The sequence below is a fragment of the Budorcas taxicolor genome, chromosome 2, assembly GCF_023091745.1.
Source record: "Budorcas taxicolor isolate Tak-1 chromosome 2, Takin1.1, whole genome shotgun sequence".
NCBI lineage: Eukaryota > Metazoa > Chordata > Mammalia > Artiodactyla > Bovidae > Budorcas > Budorcas taxicolor.
In genome coordinates this window covers 41,149,367-41,170,087 of record NC_068911.1, presented here as the reverse complement: position 1 = coordinate 41,170,087, position 20,721 = coordinate 41,149,367, and the positions used below count along the sequence as shown (strand labels likewise).

Sequence of the window (20,721 nt, the reverse complement as noted above, 5' to 3'; positions counted from 1 at the left end):
TACCAAAAAAACCCCAAAAAGTTAGTTAGCGTCCTTACCATTATTTTTATGTTTTGGCTGGCTGAGACAAGCCATGAACCGTGGTGCTGGAGAAGGTTCTTGAGAATTCCTTGGACAGCAAGGAGATCAAACCAGTCAATCCTAAAGGAAATCAGCCCCAAATATTCACTGGAAGGACTGATGCTGAAGCTGAAGCTTCAACACATTGGCCACCTGATGCGAAGAGCCGACTCATTGGAAAAGATGATGATGCTGGGAAAGATTGAAGGCAGGAGGAGAGAGTGACAAAGAAGAGATAAGATGGTTAGATGGCACATCAACTCTATGAATGTGAGTTGAGTTTGAGCAAACTCTGGGAGATGGTAAAGCGTAGGGAAACCCGGCGTACTGCAGTTCATGGGGTTGCAGAGTCTGTAGCAAACCACTCTGGTCTGAGCCTAAGATTTTCAGGGCCTGGGGCAGGAGTATGAGCAGAGGCCCACACACCAAATGTCTAAGAATTTAAACATTATAAGTCGTGCTAATAAGATATTAAATAAAATATGTTCTATCATCCTACCTTGACAAATACACCTTCATCATACCTGAAAGGCCAAGTCCTAGTTTAGAATGATCACATAGCTCTGGAAAATGAACTGGCCCTGCCTCTAGCTGCCTCGCCTCCAGTCTCTGCCCACCTCCACTCTAGACAACTAACAGGTAGCTGATAGACCTGGGAGTGGGCAACTTGCTGTGTGGCCCATCATCCTTTCAGGACAGACCTGGGAAGAGAGCTGACAGATTCTGCTAGATTCGTTCTGATAGGTGAGGCTAATGCCCTAGGAGGAATCAGGCATTCTAGATCCGCTACCAACCAGACCAGAGAACCCAGGACAAGCTCCCTACTCTCAGCTTTCCCATCTGTAAAATGGGCCAGCAGTTGTGCCCACAGTCCACGGCTGATGGGAGGGTCCACCTGGAAACAGAGATGTGAACCTTCCTGGGGTCCCCCCATCCCAGGGATGGGGGCGACAGAGCGGGCCATCCGCTTTGGCCAGGGATATGAGGATACAGAGGCGTGGGACCTGGGCAGCCCTCCAGGAAGTCGGGCCTGGGAGGACGATCCCAGGAGGAGGGGCCGCTGAACCAGCAGAATTGCCGAGGCTCAGCCTGGAGTGAAGCGGCTGCCTCACCGCAGCCTGGGCTGGCCCCCTGCCCAGCTGCACAGCAACCTCTCCCCTCCCCTGGCCGCAGCACAAGCCCTGCTCCTGCCTACCAACTGTATGCCCTGCCAGGGCCTCCCTGGTGCCCCCCAGCCCTCCAGGGCCCTGAAGTCCAGTCCCTTACGTAAAAAATGGTGATGGTGAACGTTCCCTCCCGGTGGACTGCTGGGAGCATGAAGTCTGAGAGCTACCACGGTTTCTATCATTCTCAAAGATGCCGCCTCTGTACAGTGCTCAGCTGATGCTTAGTACATGGAAGGGATCCTCAGCTCCCTTTTCCGCCCAGCAGGGATGCTGGAGCTATTCAGGCGGGACAGGGAGCCTGGCCTGGTCTCTCAGTTACCCCCTAGGCATGGGACATATGCAGCCCTCCCCCCAGTGCCAAGTCACTTCAGTCATGTCCAACTCTGTGCGACCCTGTGGACTGTAGCCTGCCAGGCTCCTCTACCCATGGGATTCTCCAGGCAAGAAGACTGGAGTAGGTTGCCATGTCCTCCTCCAGGGGATCTTCCTGACCCAGGGATCAAACTCATGTCTCTTATGTCTCCTGCATTGGCAAGGGGCTTCTTTACCCCTGGTGTCACCTGGGAAGCCCCCCACCAAGTCCTCACAAAAATGCTCGGGACTCAGACACCTGGCTGTGTCCCCCAGCCCTCTCCTGAGCCCGCCTCTCTCCCACACTCAGGCTCTCAGGCTTTATGCTGCTCTGGATCTCCTTCAGGTATTCCCAGGCCCGCATATCCATCTGCCACTCCCCGGAGCTGCCCTGGGGAGCACCTGTACTTCAAGAGGAAGATGAGCATGTTTGTGGGGTGGGTGTGCCTGCATGCAGTCGCCCAGCCAGAAGGGGCAAGGTCAGGGTGTAGCTGAGCCCAGTGGGGTGGGTTTTGCCGCGTTCTAACCACGTGTCCTGGGATGTGTGACTCTACATCTGTGAGCCTCGGGGGTTTTCAATTTAATTTATTTTTGGCTGTGTTGGGTCTTCATTGCAGAGCAGACTTTCTCTAGTTGCAGCGAGCGGGGGCTACTCTCTAGTTACAGTGCCGGGCTTCTCATTGCAGTGGCTTCTTTTGTTGAAGAGCATGGGCTCTAGGGTATGTGGGCTCAATAGTTTTGTTGCTTCGTGGCATGTGGGATCTTCCTGGATCGGGATCGAACTCACGTCTCCTGCGTTGGCAGGTGGATTACCACTGAGCTACCAAGGAAGTCCCAAGCCTCAGTTTTCTCACCTACAAAATGGGAGTGGTTCCTCCTTGGCAGGGTTATTGCGAAGACCCAATGCAGAATGTGGGTAAAAGGCTCAGCCCAGTTTGGCGGTTCCTCAAAAACTGAAACGTGGAATGACAAGACGCAGCAGCCCCACTGCTACTATACACTCGAGAAAAATCAAAACAGGTACTCAGAAGTACTTGAACAGAAACGTTCATTGCAAGCATTATTTGTACTAGCTAAAACGTGGAAACCATCTCATCAAGTGTCCATCAATGAATGGAGAAATGGATAAATGAAATATGGTCCATCCACACAATGAAATATTGTTCAGCCATGAAAAGGAATGAAGTACTAATACAGGCTTCCCTTGTGACTCAGCTGGTAAAGCACCACCTACAATGCAGGAGACTTGGGTTCAGTCCCTGGGTTGGGAAGATCCCCTAGAGAAGGCAAAGGCTACCCACTCCAGTATTCTGGCCTGGAGAATTCCATGGACTTGCAAAGAGTCGGTCACAACTGAGCGACTTTACTTTCACTGACAAAGGCTACAACCTGGATGAACCTAGAAAATGTTATGCCCAGTGAAAGAAACCAAACACAAAAGGCCATATATTGTATGACTTCATTTCTATGAACTGTCCAGAAGAGGTAAATCCATGGAGTCAGGAAGCGGATCACTGGCTGCCAGGGGCTGAGGGGAGGTGGGGTGGGGGATGTGGAGTGAGTGCCTAACGGGTGGTGGCGGAGGAGGGGTTCTTTTGGAATGATGGGAATGTTCTGGAACTAGACAGAAGTGGTGGTTGCACAACATTAAGTGCCACTGAATTGTTCACTTAAAAATGGCAACGTTCATGTAATGTGAATTTCACTTCAATTCAAACAAAACATTCGGTATAGCCCCTTCATACAGAATAAGCTTTCAAAGCTATTAAAGGTGCTAAAAAAATCAGGAGTTCAGCAGGTAAAGAGGCAGAGATGACACATCCTAGGTGTGGGCAAGGGTTCAAAGAGAGGGTGCAGTGAATTCTGAGACTGCCGTTCACTCGCGGCTTGTGCAGTGGAGAGGAGAAAGCTGGAGGGTTGGCAGGGGCTGGGCCCAGGAGTCTGAAGGGTGATGAGTGACACTTGCAGGATTCTTACAAGGTTTAGGCTTAGGATTTTTTTTTAGTTAAAAATATTTATTTATGTTTGGCTGCATCAGGTCTTAGTTGTGGCATGTAAGCTCATTAGCTGTAAGCTTAGTACCTGCAATGCGTGGGCTTAGTTGCCCTGCGGCATGTGGGATCTTGGCTCCCCGACCAGGAATTGAACTCACATCCCCTGCATTAGGGAGAAGGCAATGGCAACCCACTCCAGTACTCTTGCCTGGAAAACCCCATGGACAGAGCAGCCTGGCGGGCTGCAGACCATGGGGTTGAAAAGAGTTGGACAGGACTGAGCGACTTCACTTTCACTTTTCACTTTCCTGCACTGGAGAATGAAATGGCAACCCACTCTAGTGTTCTTGCCTGAAGAATCCCAGGGACGGCGAAGCCTGGTGAGCTGCCATTTCTGGGGTCGCACAGAGTCGGACACGACTGAAGCGACTTAGCAGCAGGAGCAGCCCCTGCATTAGATGGTAGATTCTTAACCACTGGATCACCAGGGAAGTCCTCAGTCTTAGGTATACAGAAGACCACTCTATAATGTGAAGGACAGCTTGGAGGGGGCAGGAGAAGGGTGATGGGGAAGCTGCTCCTGAGAGGGGGTGGTGGTCCACGGGATCCCGTCTGGCTGTCACTTATGGGTGGGCACCACACACAGAAGAGAAAGCCTTTAGGGGCAGGTCTATCATGAACTGTCTTGGCCATGGGAAGCAGAGGGGTCTGTGGGGCCCTTGATGGACAATGTCAAACAGGGAGCTGGCTGTGAGCTGGAGACAGGGAAGGAAGGACCCGGAGCAAGGAAGGTACTGAAATCCCTGGAGAGTGGGCAGGAGCCCCAGGAACAGGGTGGACACAGGATCTCTGGAGGCTGCCAGCCTTGAGGGGAAGGCAGAGAAAGAGAATGAAAGCAGGGGGCAAGAAGCTAGCAACAGTCACTGGAGCTTTCTAGGAGCAGTGCTGTCAGCCACTGTGTAGACAGACGTAGCAAGATGCATGAGAAAAGTATGCGCTGCGTTTGGCAGTGTGAGATGGCCAGTGACCTTGTGAAACTCTCACTGGAGAGCTGGGAGTAAAACATGACAGCTGACAGCGAGTCAAGCTGCTAGTGAGAAGTGAGGCTGGATTTCTGAAAGGGTGCCGTCTGGAAGGATGGTGTGGAAATGCTGAGGGAGGGACTTCCCTGGCAGTCCAGGGGTTCAGGCTTGGTGCTTCCACTGCAGTGGATACAGGTTCAATCCCTGGTCGGGGAACCACATGATCCTGCATGCCACATGGTGCACAGACAAAAAATTAAACAAAGAAAGACAAGAAAAAGAAACGCTGACAGGAAGGAAAGAGGGAAGATTCAGGGAGGAAGGTTGCCGGGACCAGGGCCTGGGTGGATAGGCAGCGGACATGGCCTTGGTCAAGGGGCTAGAGGAAGGAAAAGGGGTGCAGCTCAATTTAGAAGCCTGGTGGGAAGACGCCCTGGGAGAGGCTGTGGCAAGATTCTTTTTATTTTTTTTCTGAGGCCACGTGTGTAGAATGTGGGAAGGCTGGATGGAAGAGAAGCCGCGAGGGACCCCAGTAATGGACGGGTCACTGGGATTAGTGAAGGGACCTGAGGGTCCGATGGGTCTGCACAGGCCTGACAGGGCCCAGACTAGGGGTTGCGTGATGCAGCAAATAAAACTACAGGACACCTAACCACACTTGAATTTCACGCAAGCAACGTAGAACTTTTTAGTATAAGTATATCCCGTACAATATTTAGGCTGTACTCAACAAAACACGTTGCTTACCTGAAATCAAATGCAACTGGATGTCCTGTAAATTACCTGGGAATCCTAGTGGGCACCAGACGGATGGGGGGTGGGGGGTGGATGGTACCACCCGGCCTAGGGAACCGCTCTCGGGAGGGTGGGGTCCCCGAGAGGGGAAAAGGCTGGGGTCGGTGCTTTCGTCTCGGGGCCTGTACCGCTTCTTCCCAGGAGACAGGAGTCTTCTACCCCAGGGCTTCAGTCTCGTCCCCGCCACCCCCTTCCCTCGCGCCCCTTGGTGTCGCCCTACTAGCCCATCGATAACTCGATGCTCTGCCTTTATCGACCTGCTCCGGCTCCGCTAGCCGTCCTGGGCCGCGGCGGAGCGCGGAGCCGCCTGAGAGGTACGGGGGGCGCGGGACGAGGGCTGGAAGGCGATATCGAGGGGCCGGGAGAGCGCGCCCGGGGGGCGCTGGCTCCGCGGGACAGAGTCAGGGCGGTCGGCGGAGCGCAGGGAAGCTCGAGGGTCCAGCCAGGGACCTCCCCCACGCCGCCCCACAGGGCCCGCCGCAGGCCCACTACGCACGCGCGGTCGCCGCGCTCAGGCTTCGCTCGCCGGCCAGTGTGCAGCGCTGCGCATGCGCGGCCCGCCCCTGCGGTACCGCGGCGCCCGCGGCGCGACTGCCCCCTGCAGGCCGCTGGTGGGAGGGCTTTCCGGCGGCGGCTCTCGGGGCGGGGGACGGAGGCCGCGGCTCGGAGCGCGGAGCTGTCCCTTGCCGGTTGCCCTGAACCTCTCCGCGCCTCGGTTTTCTCCGTGTCTAAAATGGGGATGATTTCATTATTCCCCAGCACCGAGTAATCTGCTGTAACGTACTTAGGACGTAGGGTATTATCTAAACACTGCACTCCCTATCTCTGCTCTAGATGCTTTGATCTCTGGCCCCTGCGGGTCAGACCTAGTGCCCTGTGTCGGTCGGAACCCTTCCGGCAGCCACACCATGAATACGTCTCCAGGCACAGTGGGCAGTGACCCCGTCATCTTGGCCACTGCAGGCTATGACCACACGGTGCGGTTCTGGCAGGCCCACAGCGGGATCTGTACGCGAACTGTGCAGCACCAGGACTCCGTATCCTCCGCTGGGGCGATGGGGCGGGTGGTGCCGGACAGGATGCCCGGTGGGAAGGACGCGGCCCTGAACCCGCCGGAGTGGAGGCCTCGGAGGCCCCTGTTGGTCACCCTCCTTAACAGACCCAGCAGGTGAACGCGCTGGAGATCACACCCGACCGCACCATGATTGCAGCTGCAGGTACCCTGCCCTCCACCCCAACCCCTGATTTCTCCTAGGTCCGTCGGCACAGCCTCACTTGTTTGGCCTCTGCTCCTAGGTTACCAGCACATTCGCATGTATGACCTCAACTCCAATAACCCCAACCCCATCATCAGTTACGATGGGGTGAACAAGAACGTCGCGTCGGTGGGCTTCCACGAGGACGGGCGCTGGATGTACACGGGCGGGGAGGACTGCACCGCCCGCATCTGGGACCTCAGGTGTGGGCGTGGGGGGTGGGTGGGTGGGGAGCAGCTTGCTGCCCAGGTGGGTAGGGTGAGGGCCAGCCCAGGAGACTGTCTATGCAGGTGACTTCTTGAAGGCAGGTGAGGAAAGCAGGTAGGGCAGGGAGGCAGACCCACAAAGACCCCCCCCACCCCCACCCCGAGCAGATCCCTAGCCTGATCCCACAGAGGGGTCTGGAATGAGCTGTACCAAAGAGCAAAGGAAAGGGTCTCTCGGGGAGGAGGGGGGCACCGACGGCCACGCACCACGGACGGGGTGTGTCCCCCCATCTCGAAGGTCCCGGAACCTGCAGTGTCAGCGAATCTTCCAGGTGAATGCGCCGATTAACTGTGTGTGCCTGCACCCCAACCAGGTGAGGGGGCCGCCTGGGGCTGGGCACCCTGGGGCTCTGGAGGGCAGGGGTGCTGCCCGGCCTCACCTCCCCGGCACCTCCTCAGGCGGAGCTCATCGTGGGTGACCAAAGTGGCGCCATCCACATCTGGGACTTGAAAACCGACCACAATGAGCAGCTGATCCCGGAGCCAGAGGTCTCCATCACATCCGCCCACATCGACCCAGACGCCAGCTACATGGCTGCTGTCAATAGCACTGTGAGTCCCGGGGAGAGGGTGCAGTTCGGTGCCCTGTTCTTTAGAACCCTGTTCCTGTAGGTGGCCTCTCCCCTCTCCTCCCGAGTCCTGCTTCCCCAGCCGGGGCTCCAGCTCTGACCTAGCCCTCAGAGCCAGAACCCTGGGGGTCACGCCCGATGCAGCCTCTCGCCGCCGGTCATGGCCCATGCGGCAGACAGGGCCTCTCCACCTCCATTCTTTCCAGTTGTCCACTTCCCTCTCTCCTGGTCCCAGTTTCCCTCCTCTCTCCTGACAGTGGCTGGAGCCTCTCTGACTTCCTTCCCCTGTGACATCTCCCTGTCCCAATGCAGAGCATCCTTCAGCAGGAGCAGCCTGACCACCTCCTTCTCCTGGGTTAACACTGAGATGCCCCGGGCTCCTTACCAGGGCCTCAGGACCCTGCCATCTGACCCCTGGACTCCTATCCAGCCTCCTTTTCTCCCTTTAACGTCCATTTGATCTCAGCGAATCAGTTATCCCTCGACACCTCCAAACTGTCCACTCCCAAGCCTTTGCCCTGCAGTTCCCTGTGTCTGGCTGCCCTCATCCCGTCTTGTTCTGCACATTCCTGTTGGCCAGGCGCATCCTTCAGGAAGGCCAGGCATGACCTCCTGCCCTCAGCCCATCAGGTGTGGCCCTTGCTCAGGGCCGGGTCTCCCAGGTGCTCCTTGTCACGTATCCCCGGCCCCCAGGTCCTTGTGCGTAGCCGCAGTGCTGGGTGGCAGCCCCTGGATCTAGGTCTTGCTGCTGGGTATCCTCCCCGACCCATCAGACTGGAGGCCCCGGCCTCCTGTGACTTCTCTCCTCCCCGGCAGGGGAACTGCTATGTCTGGAACCTGACCGGAGGCATTGGCGATGAGGTGACACAGCTCATCCCCAAGACCAAGATCCCGGCGCACACCCGCTATGCCCTGCAGTGCCGCTTCAGCCCCGACTCCACGTATGTGCAGGGCTGGGGGGCAGGAGGTGGTGTGCCTGGGGCTGGGGGCCTGATGCTTTGGGGTCTGCTTGGAGGACAGCACAGGAGTGCGGGATGGGAGCGGCTGCTGATGGCATCCCTGCCGCGCTCACCCCCGCCCCCAGGCTCCTCGCCACCTGCTCGGCTGACCAGACATGCAAGATCTGGAGGACGTCCAACTTCTCCCTGATGACGGAGCTGAGCATCAAGAGCAGCAACCCCGGAGAATCATCTCGGGGCTGGATGTGGGGTTGTGCCTTCTCAGGGGACTCGCAGTACATCGTCACCGGTGGGCCCCGCTGCCCTGCCCCCCGCCCCCACTGGCCCGGCCCGGGGCTGCTCCCCGAACCCCATCCGTGCTCTCCCTCCCTCCCTGCAGCTTCCTCTGACAACCTGGCCCGGCTCTGGTGCGTGGAGACAGGCGAGATCAAGAGAGAGTACGGCGGCCACCAGAAAGCCGTCGTGTGCTTGGCCTTCAATGACAGTGTGCTGGGCTAGCCTTGTTCCTGGGCACTGCAGGCAGCCGTCCAGGCGGCACCAGCCGGGTGTGTCTGTCCAGCTGCCCACGTTAACGTGACACCCATGGGCTGGCTGCTTCATCCGAGGCTCGCCGGATTGGACTGAGTGACCCTGGCCCCCCCGGCCAGGCCAGTCCACTCCGGGACTTTCTCAGCCCTGGCTGCTTATGTGAACGCAGCAGGGCTCATTCCTTCAGAAACTCTTGACCCATGGGACGTAGAGCCACCAAGGGCGTCCAAGGCTGGCGCTTACCCCCAGCTGGGGCCTCCTCAGCCGCCCCCCCCCCCCCCACCAGCCCTGTTTTGCGTCCCCAAGGCCACAGAGAATACCGTCACAGCCAGGTGGAGTGGTTTATTATCCCTGTCCGCCCTCTGTGGACTGGTGACAGGGTCGGCCAGGTGACCGGCCTGTGGGACCAGGCTGCGGGCTCAGTCCGGGAGGTAATAAAAGCAGACGGACACACAGATGTTGCTCGGGAAGCAGATGTCGATACATAGGTAGATCAGCCGCTGCCTCTGGGGCCCTGGAGGAGGGGTCTCTGTGAACCCCAAAGGACCCTTCCCACTCCGTCCCCAGACTGTCCTAAGGGAGCCCAGGCCCCTCCGCACAGCCTGCCCCAACTTACCCTCTGCACGTCGGGCCCAGTAAATGGGAGTCTTGGCACAAAGGTGCTGCACGGGAGCCCCGACCTGGGCAGGGTCCACCTCTTGGCTCCCAAGCACTGCCAGCAGCTCCTGGGCGTAGTGGGTGTCCTGGCTGGGGCTTTGTGTTGCTTGGAGCTGCGGAGAAGGATGCTCGCGCTGCTTCTGGTGGGGTGGGGCCCATGCACCCCAGGACATGCTGGTGGCGTACCAGCCCTGCCCCGGCTCTTGTCAGCACCCTCGTCCACAGGAAGACAGAGCTTCTGTTCCCCTGAAACTGGAGCCCCAGCCCGCCCTGGGCCCAGGCTGCACACAGGACCCTTTGTCCGGCCCCTGGCCGGAGGCTCCTCACCTGAGAGATGTTCACCAGCAGCTGCAGAGTCTCACGGTCTCGGGGTTCCATCAGGCGCAGGAAGCAGGCCCGGTGCTCTGAGGGCCGGTAACAGACGCAGCCCTGGGCAGGCAGGCAGGTGAGGCAGGGCCACCTGAACCGCCCCCCCCCAGCCCCCGCACCCCGCCCTGCCAGTCCACTCACGCTCTGCCCGTCGAGTAGCACTGCCCAGCTGCGGTTGCTCTGGGCTGGAGTCACCCAGATGGTTGCCACGTTCTGAGCCACATCCACCTGCTCGGTTTGGTTGGACCGGGGCATGCCTGGGCTCGGGAGGCTCATGCGGAGCGTCTGCAGAGGGGCCTGAGTGGGAGGCGGGAGGTCGCTGGCCAGGCTGGGGCTGCCTCAACACACCCCCAGCCCAGCTGCAGGGCTCTGACCCACCACTCCTCTGGGTTTCTGATGTCTGCTCCCTGCCCTGGCCCCACTGGAGGGCTGGTCTCCTCCTCCTCCCGACTGTCTGAGCCTCTGCCTGGGTCCTGAGAAGGGCCTCACCTGAGGAGGGCTGTGGCTGAAACCAAGGAGCCCTCCAACCACAGCAGCGGCGGTGGCCAGCGCCAGCAGCAGCAGCAGCAGCAGGCCAGGAGCTCTCCAGCGCCCGTGGCAGGGCTTGGTCTCCACCTGGAGGCACATCGGAGTCAGTAGGGCCCAGAGTGGAGGCCAGGCAGTGGGCTGCTTCAGGGGAGGTAGAGGCTGAGGAAGTTCAGGAGACAGATGCTCTTCCTGCCCTGCCAGGCAGCCCTGGGCCTCTGTCCCCAAGAGGGTGTGAGTGGGGGAAGCGCTCACCCTCGCAGGTGTGGGGTGCTGGGCCCAGTGGCTCCCCTGCCCCATGCTGCAGCCAGGGGACAATGCGGGATTGTCTGCTGCTCCCGAGTAGGCTGGGAAACCTCAGGACACCTCTGATGAGCCAGTCCTTCTGGCCCCCTCCCCGTCTGACCCCCCTGCTTCCTCCCCAGCCCAGCCACCTGATATCCCGGTCAGAGACGCCTGGAGGGGCTGCTCATCGCTGCCTGGCTCTCCTGATGCCTGGTCTGCGCAGACCAGAGCGCACATGGGCCTGGCAGCGCAAGAGCCGTTGTGGAAGTGGAGACCCAGTGGCTGGCGCAGAGGGCAGCCCAGGTTGCCCAGGACTTTATAATACAAAGTCTGGCTGGGGGCTGATTTCATTTTCCTGTAGATGCCTGTCCCCAGTCTCTCAGGTTACCTCTACACTCTGGGCACGGGGCCTGGCATACAGCGGGCCATCAGCAAGTGGCTGTTTCATAGGACTCTGCCACTTCCCTTTCCTCCCATGCACCCCAGCTGCTTCCCAGTCCCCACCAATGCAAGGCAGCATGCAGGTGCCTGCCCAAGACCAGGGCAGCTTCTAGGAGGTTCCACTGCTGGAGGGGCAGCCTCCTGGATTGCCTGCATACTGCAGGATGGTGAGGCCAGCCTCGTGCCCACAGACCCCTGCCTGGCCCAGCATGGCTGTCCCTAACTGACCGGTGCCATGCGTTTCCAGCCGCTTTGGGCTATGGATCCCAAAACCCAGTAGCTCCCAGCACTGGCAGGTTTCAGGAAGTGCGTGTCCTTCACCAGCTTCACCCCATGATCTCTTCCTTCTCTGGTTATTTCTTGTTTTTCCTCATTCTTCAGAACCCGCCTCTCTGTAGTGGGCCTCAAACAGGGCGGAGTTTCTGTGCTCAGAGTCCCAAATTGAATTGGAGTCCCAGAATGGCCTTGTCCTGAGGGTACCCCCTCCCGCTCCCTGGCCATCCGGCTGTGGCGAGACAGCTGTACCCTCCACGCAGAGGTTGCTGTCCAGGCGAGAGTAAGGAACACGAGTCAGCTTCAGTCGAGAGTTTAATACACCTTTGGGTTCACACAGTGCAACAGGGGTGGGGGGATAGGATGCACAGGCTCCTGGGCCGCTGCCCAGGCAAGAGGGAGGTGTCGCCGGCTGCCGCACGCTCCTGGTGTGGGTGACAACGCCCTGACAGGCCTGCTCAACATCCAGACCCACCTTGAGCCGACCTCGCAGAGCCAACCTCAGCACCACCAAGCTCACAGGTGCCGCTGCCCTCACGTCGCCCCCGGCAGAGTCTGAACCCCAGACGCTGAGGCCTGGGAGGAGCCAAGGCTCAGGACACGCTTTATTGCTCTGAGAACTCTTTGAGAGGGTGGGTGAAGGAGCAAGGTGATCTTGAGGCTAGGAGAGAACCATGGGCTCTGAGCAGAAGCTGCTGGGTGTGTGGCGAGGCACCAGGAAGTAGTCGGCCAAAAGGAACAGCTTCCCAGGCACTCCCCTACAAGTGCAGCCAGTGGCCCATCCTCAAAGGTCAGCAACTCAGGGAGCAGGCAGAAAAGGCCACGGCCCTCTGCCAAGAACCCTTGGCTAGTCAGTGGACCCAGCCAGTTCTCCCACTGGCAAATGACAAGGTACCTCAGGGTCAAAACACATGGCCTCAGGGACCCCTGGCATATGACACCTATCCCTACCAAGTGTCTGGGAAGACAGGAAGAGATTCAATTCCTGTTTTGGGGGACACCTCTTTCCTCCCCTACCCAGAGGGAGCCTTGGGTGATAAGCATTCTTTGGCCAGCACATGCCTTTGGCCCAACTGCTGGCTATCGGGCCCGCAGATTTCTTCAGTGGGATTTTCCCTATAAGACAGAGCACAGCTATTAATCATACGCTTACGCTTCAAGTCCACCACCTGACAAAATTGTTAGAAAGCTAAAAAACAAAAACTTTTGGTACCAATGCTGCTCTGAGCTCCCTGAACGGCAGCCCTGAGTTCAACGACGGCATTCATGCCTTCCTGGCTGCTCGCCAAGCAACAGGCTGTCCAGACCACCTGGGTTTACATGCACGTTTGGAAAGGACCAGGCTCAGCCGGGCTGAGTTTACAGAAATGCACGACTGCATGTGGGTGGCAGCCCTCGTCTCTAAAACGGAACAGACACTCAGTTGTGACATCGGAGTGGTTTTGAAGGAAGTGTGGGGTGGTGAGGGCAGCACCCCAGACCCCATGGACAGGGAGGCTCCACCCGAGAGCAGCCCCTTCCTTCACTTCCACCCTGCCGGTGAAGACCTGAGGCGGCAGCAGGTTCCTCTGAGGACCACACCGATGGGGCCCTGGCTTGGTTTGCACAAGTTGCTCACAACAGTGGAAATGATCAGTTCCTCCTCCCCACTGATTCCTGAAACTTTCAATAAATACATGACTCCCCTAGACCCACCTCAGTCTCACCAGTAGGCCCTGAGGTTACCTGAATCCTGGACACACACTGAACCCAACAGCAAGGCCCACTGGCACCTAAGGCCCAGGATCCCCACAATGCCCTCCAAGCTTAAAAGTGCATTTTAAAATGTAATTATCTGTAAACAAAGTCGCGCCCCAAACATTTACTTACAAGGTTAACAACTAGCGCCTCTGCTTAACTCCAAGTAAGCAAACTTGAAGCCACCTAGCTGAGCGATGCTGAAGCCCCACCTACTAATTTGGGTAAGTGATTTTCAATTTTCTTTTTTATTCTGGAGATTAAAGACACTAAATCTTTAACCTTGAAGGGCAGGCAAAAGGTCGGCTATGCTGTCAACATAGAAGTCAGGGACCATTTTCTTCTTAGCCATGCAGTCACTTTCCTGATTACTTTTCACGTCTCGCAGACTGGAGACGCCCGTGAGGGTGAGGATGGTCTTCAGACCACAGGTCACGCCCAGGAGGATGTCTGTGTCCAGGCGGTCGCCCACCATGACGGTGCGCTCTGGGTGGATGCCGTACTCCTGGGACACGCAGTCGAAGATGAAGCGGCTGGGCTTCCCTATGATGTCGGCTTGGCGCTGGGCGGCCATCTCCACGGCTCGGACCAGACAGCCGGTACCTGCGGGGGTGGAGAGGGAGGGGACGCGTGCCGGGGGTCAGAGGCCGGGAGGGGCTCGCTGCCCGCCCTCCAGCCTCCCTCCACCCGGGGCGCACGGACCCGCGATGAAGCGGCCGTTCTCCAGGGGGAGTCGGTTGTCCATGTTGGTGCCCACAAGCAGGCAGTCGGGCTGTTGCAGGTAGCGCACGGCCTTGGTGAGCTTCATGTAGCTGAAGTGCGGATCGAAGCCCACCACGACGGCGCGCACATCGGGCTCCAGGGGCGCGTCCAGCCAGTCGCCGGGGCCGTCGCCCCGCAGCGGCTCGGGGCCCACGCCCACGCAGGAGACGCCCACGGCCTCCAGCTCGGCGGCCAGGGCCACGCTGCCCAGCACGTAGGCCTTGGGGGCCGGCGGGCCGGCCAGGCGCTGGCGCAGGTAGAGCGCGGTGCAGTAGGCCGTGCCGAAGACCTCGCGGCCAGCGTCGGGCCCCGCCGGGCCGCCGAAGCCCAGGCACCGCAGCTTTTCAGCGTAGGCCTCGCGGGTCTTGCTGCTGTTGTTGGTGATGAAGCCGAGGCGCTTGCCGCGGGCCCGCAGCGCCGTCAGGGTCTCGGGCGCACCGGGCACCGCCGTCTCGCCGCGCCACAGCACGCCGTCGCAGTCGAACAGCAGCGTGTCCACGTCGGCCAGCAGCGCCTGGGCCCGCTCGGCGTTCAGCCGCACGCAGCGGCCGTCGTCGCCGCCGGCCTCCGCCTCCGCCTCCGCCATGGCCGCCCGCCTCCGCCGCCCGCCTCCGCCACCGGCCGCCGCCGCCGCCGCCGCCGCCGCCGCCGCCACCGGCCGCCCGCTCTTCCTCGCAGCCGCCTGCTGCCGGGCCCGCCCCGCCCCCGGCGCGCTCATAGGCCCCGCGCCTCGCGCGTGCGGCCCATTGGGCCCCGCCTGCGCCAATCGGCCCCCGCTTCCCGAGGGCTGCGGGAGCGCCGGGCCAACCGTCACGGTCCGCCGCGGGCAGGCGGGTGGCCATTGGCTGGAGCGCCCTAGGCGCTGCGATGATTGGCTGGCTGGGAGCCAACCGGCATTCTGCGTGGAGCGCTCCCTGCGGAAATTCGGCCGAGGAACCGGAGCGCCGGCGCAGAACGTAAGGCTGCTGTTCATTGGCTGCTGCGGGACAGCTCGCCCATTGGAGGCGCTTGGTCAGCCTAGGTGACGGAGGCCCTGAATCGAGTGACCCCCGCGCCGGGCCGGCTGTGAATGGCTGGCTTGTCTCCGATCTTGCAGGCTGCGCGCTCCGCGGGATTGCGGCGGGAGGGGTCCGCTCTCCCCTTTGGGCCGGAGTCACGTCCGCACCTTTGCTGGGTCGGCGCTGGGAGGTTCCCTGCGCCGTGGACGCAGTGTCTGCGCATTGGCCGATTATGGCCTTTCCTGAGAGGCAGGCCCAGGCTCCTTCCTAACAAGCCTTGCGTTCTGGAAAGGCGTTTCCAGGCCTTTGCAAAACCGCTTTCCCTGTGCTTGGTGGTCATGTGGACGAATAATTTACAGGGCAGTGGGATCAGGGTCTAAGAGAAGGACGTTAGTGCCTAGAATACAGCACTCAGTAACTGGTCGCTCTCATCATTACTACGTATTACTAACTTTTATGGAGGCGTAAAACATACAGATCAATCCTGAATATTCATTGGAAGGACTGTTGCTGAAGCTGATGATCCAAAAGTTTGGCCACCTGATGAGAAGAGCTGATTCATTGGAAAAGACTCTGGTGCTGGGAAAAATTGAGGGCAGGACGAGAAGGGGGCGACAAAAGATGAGATGGTTAGGTGGTATCACCGATTCAATGGACATGAATTTGAGCAAACTCTGGGACATAGTGAAGGACAGGGAAACCTGGCGTGCTGCAGTCCATGAGGTTGCAGAGTCGGACACACACAAAACATAAAGTGCATAAATCTTAAGTGTGCAGCCTCATAGGATTTTAAAGAGTTGGACACAACTGGGCAACTGAACAGGCCTGTGTAAACAGCCAAGATCAAGGTATAGAATATTTCCATCACTCCAGAAAGTTTTCTCAAGTCGCTAGGTGTCCCTAGAGGTTACCCCTCCAGTTGCTTTTCTGACTTCTGTCACCAAAGAGTGAGTCACAGCCTCCTTTGCCTGTCCTGGACTATTTTGCAGGAGCTTGCCCTGTGTACTCCTGGTTATTCCTTTTAATGGATCAACATAGTATCAATGAAATCCATTCTTCTCAGTGTTTTTTTTTTGTTTTTTTAAATTGCCACATGGGTCATTGTAAGAATTTACTCCCCTGTTCCTCACTTGATGGGCATTTGGGTGGCTTCCAGTTTGGGGCCATTGTAAGTAATGCCGCTATGAAGGTTCTTCCTACATGTTCATTTCCAGACATAGGCCCTCATTTCTCTTGGGTAGACACTTAGACGTGGAATTGCCAGTTCATACAGTAGGTGTAGTTTTCTCATTACTTTCACGAGGGCCAGGGAGCAGACCAGCAGGTCCCAGCTTCCCAAGCACTTACCCTGTGCCAGGCGATCCAGACCTCCAACTCCTAGTGTGTCAAATCTCTGCTCCTCTCTTGGGTCCCTAATCTCCATAAAGTCTACTCTGGGGCCCGCCTCACCCCTAAACCCATGAGGTAAAGCCAGTAACCTCAGTACCCTTAAGGCCCTGCTTGTTCCCCTATGGCCTGTTGTTTGGTCTTGGCTGGTCTGGGAACCGCTAGAGGACAGGGACCATGGGCCGTAAGGGCATGGTATACAGTGTTCCTGCCTGGTGTACCCACTAGCTAGGAGTAGCTAGTACCCACTAGCACCTTCCTTCTGTGTCTTCCCGTTAAGTTTCATTGGTGGATCTGGCCATGGGAAGAATTGATTTGACAGGAGGTCACAAATCCCGCTTTGCCACCCAGAGGCAGTGTGTGTGGCTCACTGGCAGGAGTGGGAGACACCGCTCGGTCTCGCCAGGGCTGGCTGGCGCAGTACTTGCTGGCTGCCTTGGTTTACTGGCAGTCAGTAAGTATCTAGGCACTGAGCGCTGCACTACCTTGTCAGAATCACAGGACAACTCCCAGAGGCGGGGATGATTAATGTCCCCATTTATAGATGAGGAACGTGAGCCACAGACAGTCACCAACTGGACAGTGCAAAGTTGGGATTAAACTCAGTTGACCCCAAAGCTGAGCTCTGCTTTAACATCCCCTGTAGGTTGTAGGGTCTGAGTTGGCATGGCAGGAGAGGTGGAATGGCCAGTATCAAGAGAGGGGATGGTTATGGACAAGGCCCTGAAGGAGGCTGGAAGGGATGGCACCCTTTACTGGGGAGGACTGTCCCTGGAAGAGTGGCGATACGTCTGGATGGGAGAGGTGCACAGCATGATGGCTTTGTGTCCCTGACACACAGTAGGTGCTCAGTGTATACCTGCCAATGGACAGTGCCAGGGTCCTCCCAAGTGAGGAAGCTGGACCACAAGCAGAGTGGGGCATGGACTTAGATGGTTCAAGGACATACAGTAATCTTCATAGCAGTCCATGCATTTAAATTGTATTAGAGAACTTCCCTGGTGGCCCAGTAGTTAGGAATCCGCCTGCCAATGCAGGAAACAGGTTTGATCCCTGGTCCAGGATGATTCCACATGCTGCGGGGCAACTAAGCCCACATGCCACAACTAAGGCCCACGCTCTAGGGCCTGAGAGCCGCAACTATGGAAGCCCCTGCACCATGGAGCCCGTGCTCTGCAACAAGCGAAGCCACCACAATGAGACGCCTGCACACTGCTGCTAGAGAGTAATCCCGGCTCTTTGCAACTAGAGAAAGTCTGCATGCATAAATGAAGACCCAGCATAGCCAAAAGTAAATAAATGATCTAAATTATATTTGAAACTACCAATAGCCATTAAATCTGTGTTTTCACAGATGTTCTCCTTTCTAATGAGCTAAGCAAAAAAAAAGGGGGGGAGGGAAGCCATTGAAAAAGGACTGAAGGGAATTCCCTGGCAGTCCAGCGGTTAAAACTACAAGACTTCGTTGCCAAGGGTGTGGGTTTAATCCCTGGTTGGGGAGCAAGATCCCACAGTATGCACCTGCGGCCAAAACAAAACAAACAAAAACTCTTTAAAACAAAGAAAAAGGACTGAAGTGGCAAAAAAAAAAAAGGCGGGGGGAGAATGCAACTTAAATACTTCTCAACGTGGGATTGGTTGAGTAAATATAAGTACATCCGAGGACTGGAGATTAGCCACCATCACAGAGGGTAATGGGTTTCCCTGGTGGCTCTCGGAAAAAGATCTGTCTGCCAATATAGGAGATGCAGGATCAATCCCTAGGTCAGGAAGATCCCCTGGAGAAGGAAATGGCAACCCATTCAAGTATTCTTGCCTGGAGAATTCCATGGACAGAGGAGCCTGGTGGGCTACAGTGCATGGGATTGCAAAGAGTCAGACAGGACTTAGCAACGAATACTTTCACTTTCACTTTGGAGGGTGATGGAGTTTTTGTCAGGCTCTGGCCATAGATAGGCTGGTGTCAACAGTCAAACACACAGTGTGCAGCTGGAGCCCATGTGAGGGCAGGGTGGGAGAGGAGGCCACCTGGGGGAAGGGAGACTTTGGGGAAGGGACTGCCCTGGCCACTCTGCCTTCCAGGGACTTCAGGCCTATCAACTCCTGTGTCTGTTGTCTGCCTAGGCTTCAGCTGAAGTGGGGCCCAGAGCTTACCGGATCGGGATTCCCTTTTCTGACCCCTAGAGAGTAACTAGGCAAGAGCCCTGGCCTGTTGCTGAGAACTCTGTCACACAGGTTCTGGAGCACAGAGCAGGGCAGGCTGTCGGTCTCCTCTGGGCTACCTCCTCCTCCTGTCCACCCACACCCAGGCTGTGCTCTGTCTTTGAAGTCTGCCCCCATTCCATTTCTCTGGGGGTTTCCCTCTACCTCTCTGCTGCTGGCTCTCCCATCACTCCCAAGAACATCCTCAAGAGAGGTGTCCTGGTCCTTTCTTCTCAGGTGCTTCCCAGATGCCTCCTGCAGCAGAAGCACCCACCTGCTCCTCCTCCTGTTTGTCCCTCTCAGAGACTGTCTTTCTTCCTTGCCCAGCTTGTCAGAAGGATCCTTCTGAAACACTGTCACTCCCTCTGCTTAAACCCCTGCAATGGTGAGCAAACCCCTTGCAGAAAGCAGCCCCATTGTTACCCTGGCCTGACCTCTGGGGATCTAACCTGTGTCTCACACATCCCAGCTCCTGCCAGGTGCAGAAGGGTCCTGGGTTCCTGCGCTGGGCAGCCTCAGAATGGGGATGTCTCTGCTGGTGCCCTTCCTGGGGCAGAGCTGCCCACTCTCTGCCCGGGCTCTTGTATCCCTGCTTGGTTTCCCCCAGAGACTGTCCATTCTGGAGGGATGGGGTCTGACTCACCTGAGTCTCCAGCACTGAGCTGAGCCACGGAGAATAACTAAGCTGAGAGAGCACACCCTCTGACTTTCTAGCCCCAGACTCTGGACAGACCTCTGGCCAGCACTTGGGCAAGTGTTCCATCAGTTCTTGAAGTTTCTTCATCTTCAAAATGGGGATGATTGGTATCTTCAATGAGAAAATCCTGTAAAACACTTAGCTTCAAAAAACTACTTAAATACTACCTTAAAAAGAATTTAAAAAATTTGTATGCTCATGTTCATAGCGGCACCATTTACAATCATAGAAAAGGTAGAAACAACCCAAATAGGCAAAGGGAAAATTGGTCTATTCATATAATGGAATATTATTCACCCATCAAAAGAAACGAAGTACTGCTGTATGCTACAACCTGAGTGAACCTCAAAAACATCATGCTAAGTAAAGGACTGCTGCTGCTACTGCTGCTGCTAAGTCGCTTCAGTCCAGGCAAGAACAGTGGAGTGGGTTGCCATTTCCTTCTCCAGTGCATGAAGGTGAAAAGTGAAAGCGAAGTCGCTCAGTTGTGTCCGACTCTTCGAAATCCCATGGGCTGCAGCCCACCGGGCTCCCCCATCCATGGGATTTTCCAGGCAAGAGCACTGGAGTGGGGTGCCGTTGCCTTCTCCCAAGTAAAGGACACGGGATGCAAAACATTACCATATGTAAAATTCTGATTATACGAAATGTCAAGAAAATGCAAATCCACAGAGAAAGAGGTTTGCTAGGGGTTGAGGGAGGGGACAATGAGGGGTGACTGCCAGTGGGTACAGATTTTCTTTTGGAATAAAGACAACGTTCTGGAACTACATGTGGTGATAGTTGTACAACATTGTGAAGGCACTGTCACTAACGGTAAATTTTATGTGTACTTATCACAACTTGAAAACTATACAAAAGAATGAAAGAGTTAGTGAAGCCATCCTCAATTCGGGTTTTGTCCTTGGACTGTGTCAACCAGTAAGGGAGGCTCTGCCATCCGAGGGGGTCAGAGGCGGGCAGCGAGCACCACTCTACCGGTCCGATCTGGGGCAGTGTCCCGGCAGCGGCCCTCTAGAGCTCGAATCCCGGCAGCTGAACGCGCTCAGGGCCGAGCAGGAGGCGCCGCCAGGGGACCTGTCCGTCTCCTCAGGCTCTAGTGCCTAAATGCCGCTTGTGCACGGCAGCCCCAGCATTTCAATTCTCAGGCGTGGCCCCGCCCCTCTCGCCCCTTGGCTCCGCCCCCCGCCTGTCAGTCCTCTGCACCCTAATCACACCTCTCCCCGCAGCTCCGCCCGATGTTATGTCTCAACGCTTGGTCCCGCCTCTGCGCCTCCAGGCCACACCCTCGGAAGGCGCCCCGCCGCCTGCCCGTCAAACCCGCCCTCGCCCCGCCCCGTCGTCCTACTCTCTTCTCGCTCGCTCGCCTTGGCGCGGCCCGTTGTTATGACGACACGGTCGTAAATCCGCCATCTTCCTGCGG

General features: G+C 57.3%; 3 protein-coding genes across 4 annotated transcripts; 1 reads left to right on the top strand and 2 right to left on the bottom strand.

Annotated features, from left to right (window-relative positions):
• The first annotated feature begins 5,659 nt into the window (after positions 1-5,659).
• Positions 5,660-9,416, top strand: MLST8 (MTOR associated protein, LST8 homolog). Of its 2 annotated transcripts, none has more exons than XM_052658747.1 (9): positions 5,660-5,702; positions 6,223-6,425; positions 6,557-6,605; positions 6,685-6,847; positions 7,149-7,224; positions 7,310-7,462; positions 8,296-8,420; positions 8,564-8,727; positions 8,818-9,416. In XM_052658747.1, exons 2-9 carry the CDS (start codon positions 6,297-6,299, stop codon positions 8,934-8,936), a joined length of 978 nt encoding a protein of 325 aa, XP_052514707.1. In that variant the 5' UTR covers positions 5,660-5,702; positions 6,223-6,296; the 3' UTR covers positions 8,937-9,416. The 2 variants fall into 2 exon arrangements, with proteins under 2 accessions (XP_052514707.1, XP_052514699.1); XM_052658739.1 differs by having other exon boundaries at positions 6,554-6,605.
• Positions 9,386-10,619, bottom strand: BRICD5 (BRICHOS domain containing 5). Its single transcript, XM_052658758.1, has 5 exons — positions 10,482-10,619; positions 10,134-10,289; positions 9,951-10,052; positions 9,583-9,736; positions 9,386-9,480 (listed from the first exon to the last, which is right to left on the bottom strand). The coding sequence occupies exons 1-5, from the start codon at positions 10,617-10,619 to the stop codon at positions 9,386-9,388; spliced, it is 645 nt and encodes a 214-aa protein (XP_052514718.1).
• Positions 10,620-11,818: 1,199 nt separating this feature from the next.
• Positions 11,819-14,601, bottom strand: PGP (phosphoglycolate phosphatase). The gene is made up of 2 exons (XM_052658436.1): positions 13,956-14,601; positions 11,819-13,856 (listed from the first exon to the last, which is right to left on the bottom strand). The coding sequence occupies exons 1-2, from the start codon at positions 14,599-14,601 to the stop codon at positions 13,531-13,533; spliced, it is 972 nt and encodes a 323-aa protein (XP_052514396.1). The 3' UTR covers positions 11,819-13,530.
• Between the last annotated feature and the right edge of the window lie 6,120 nt (positions 14,602-20,721).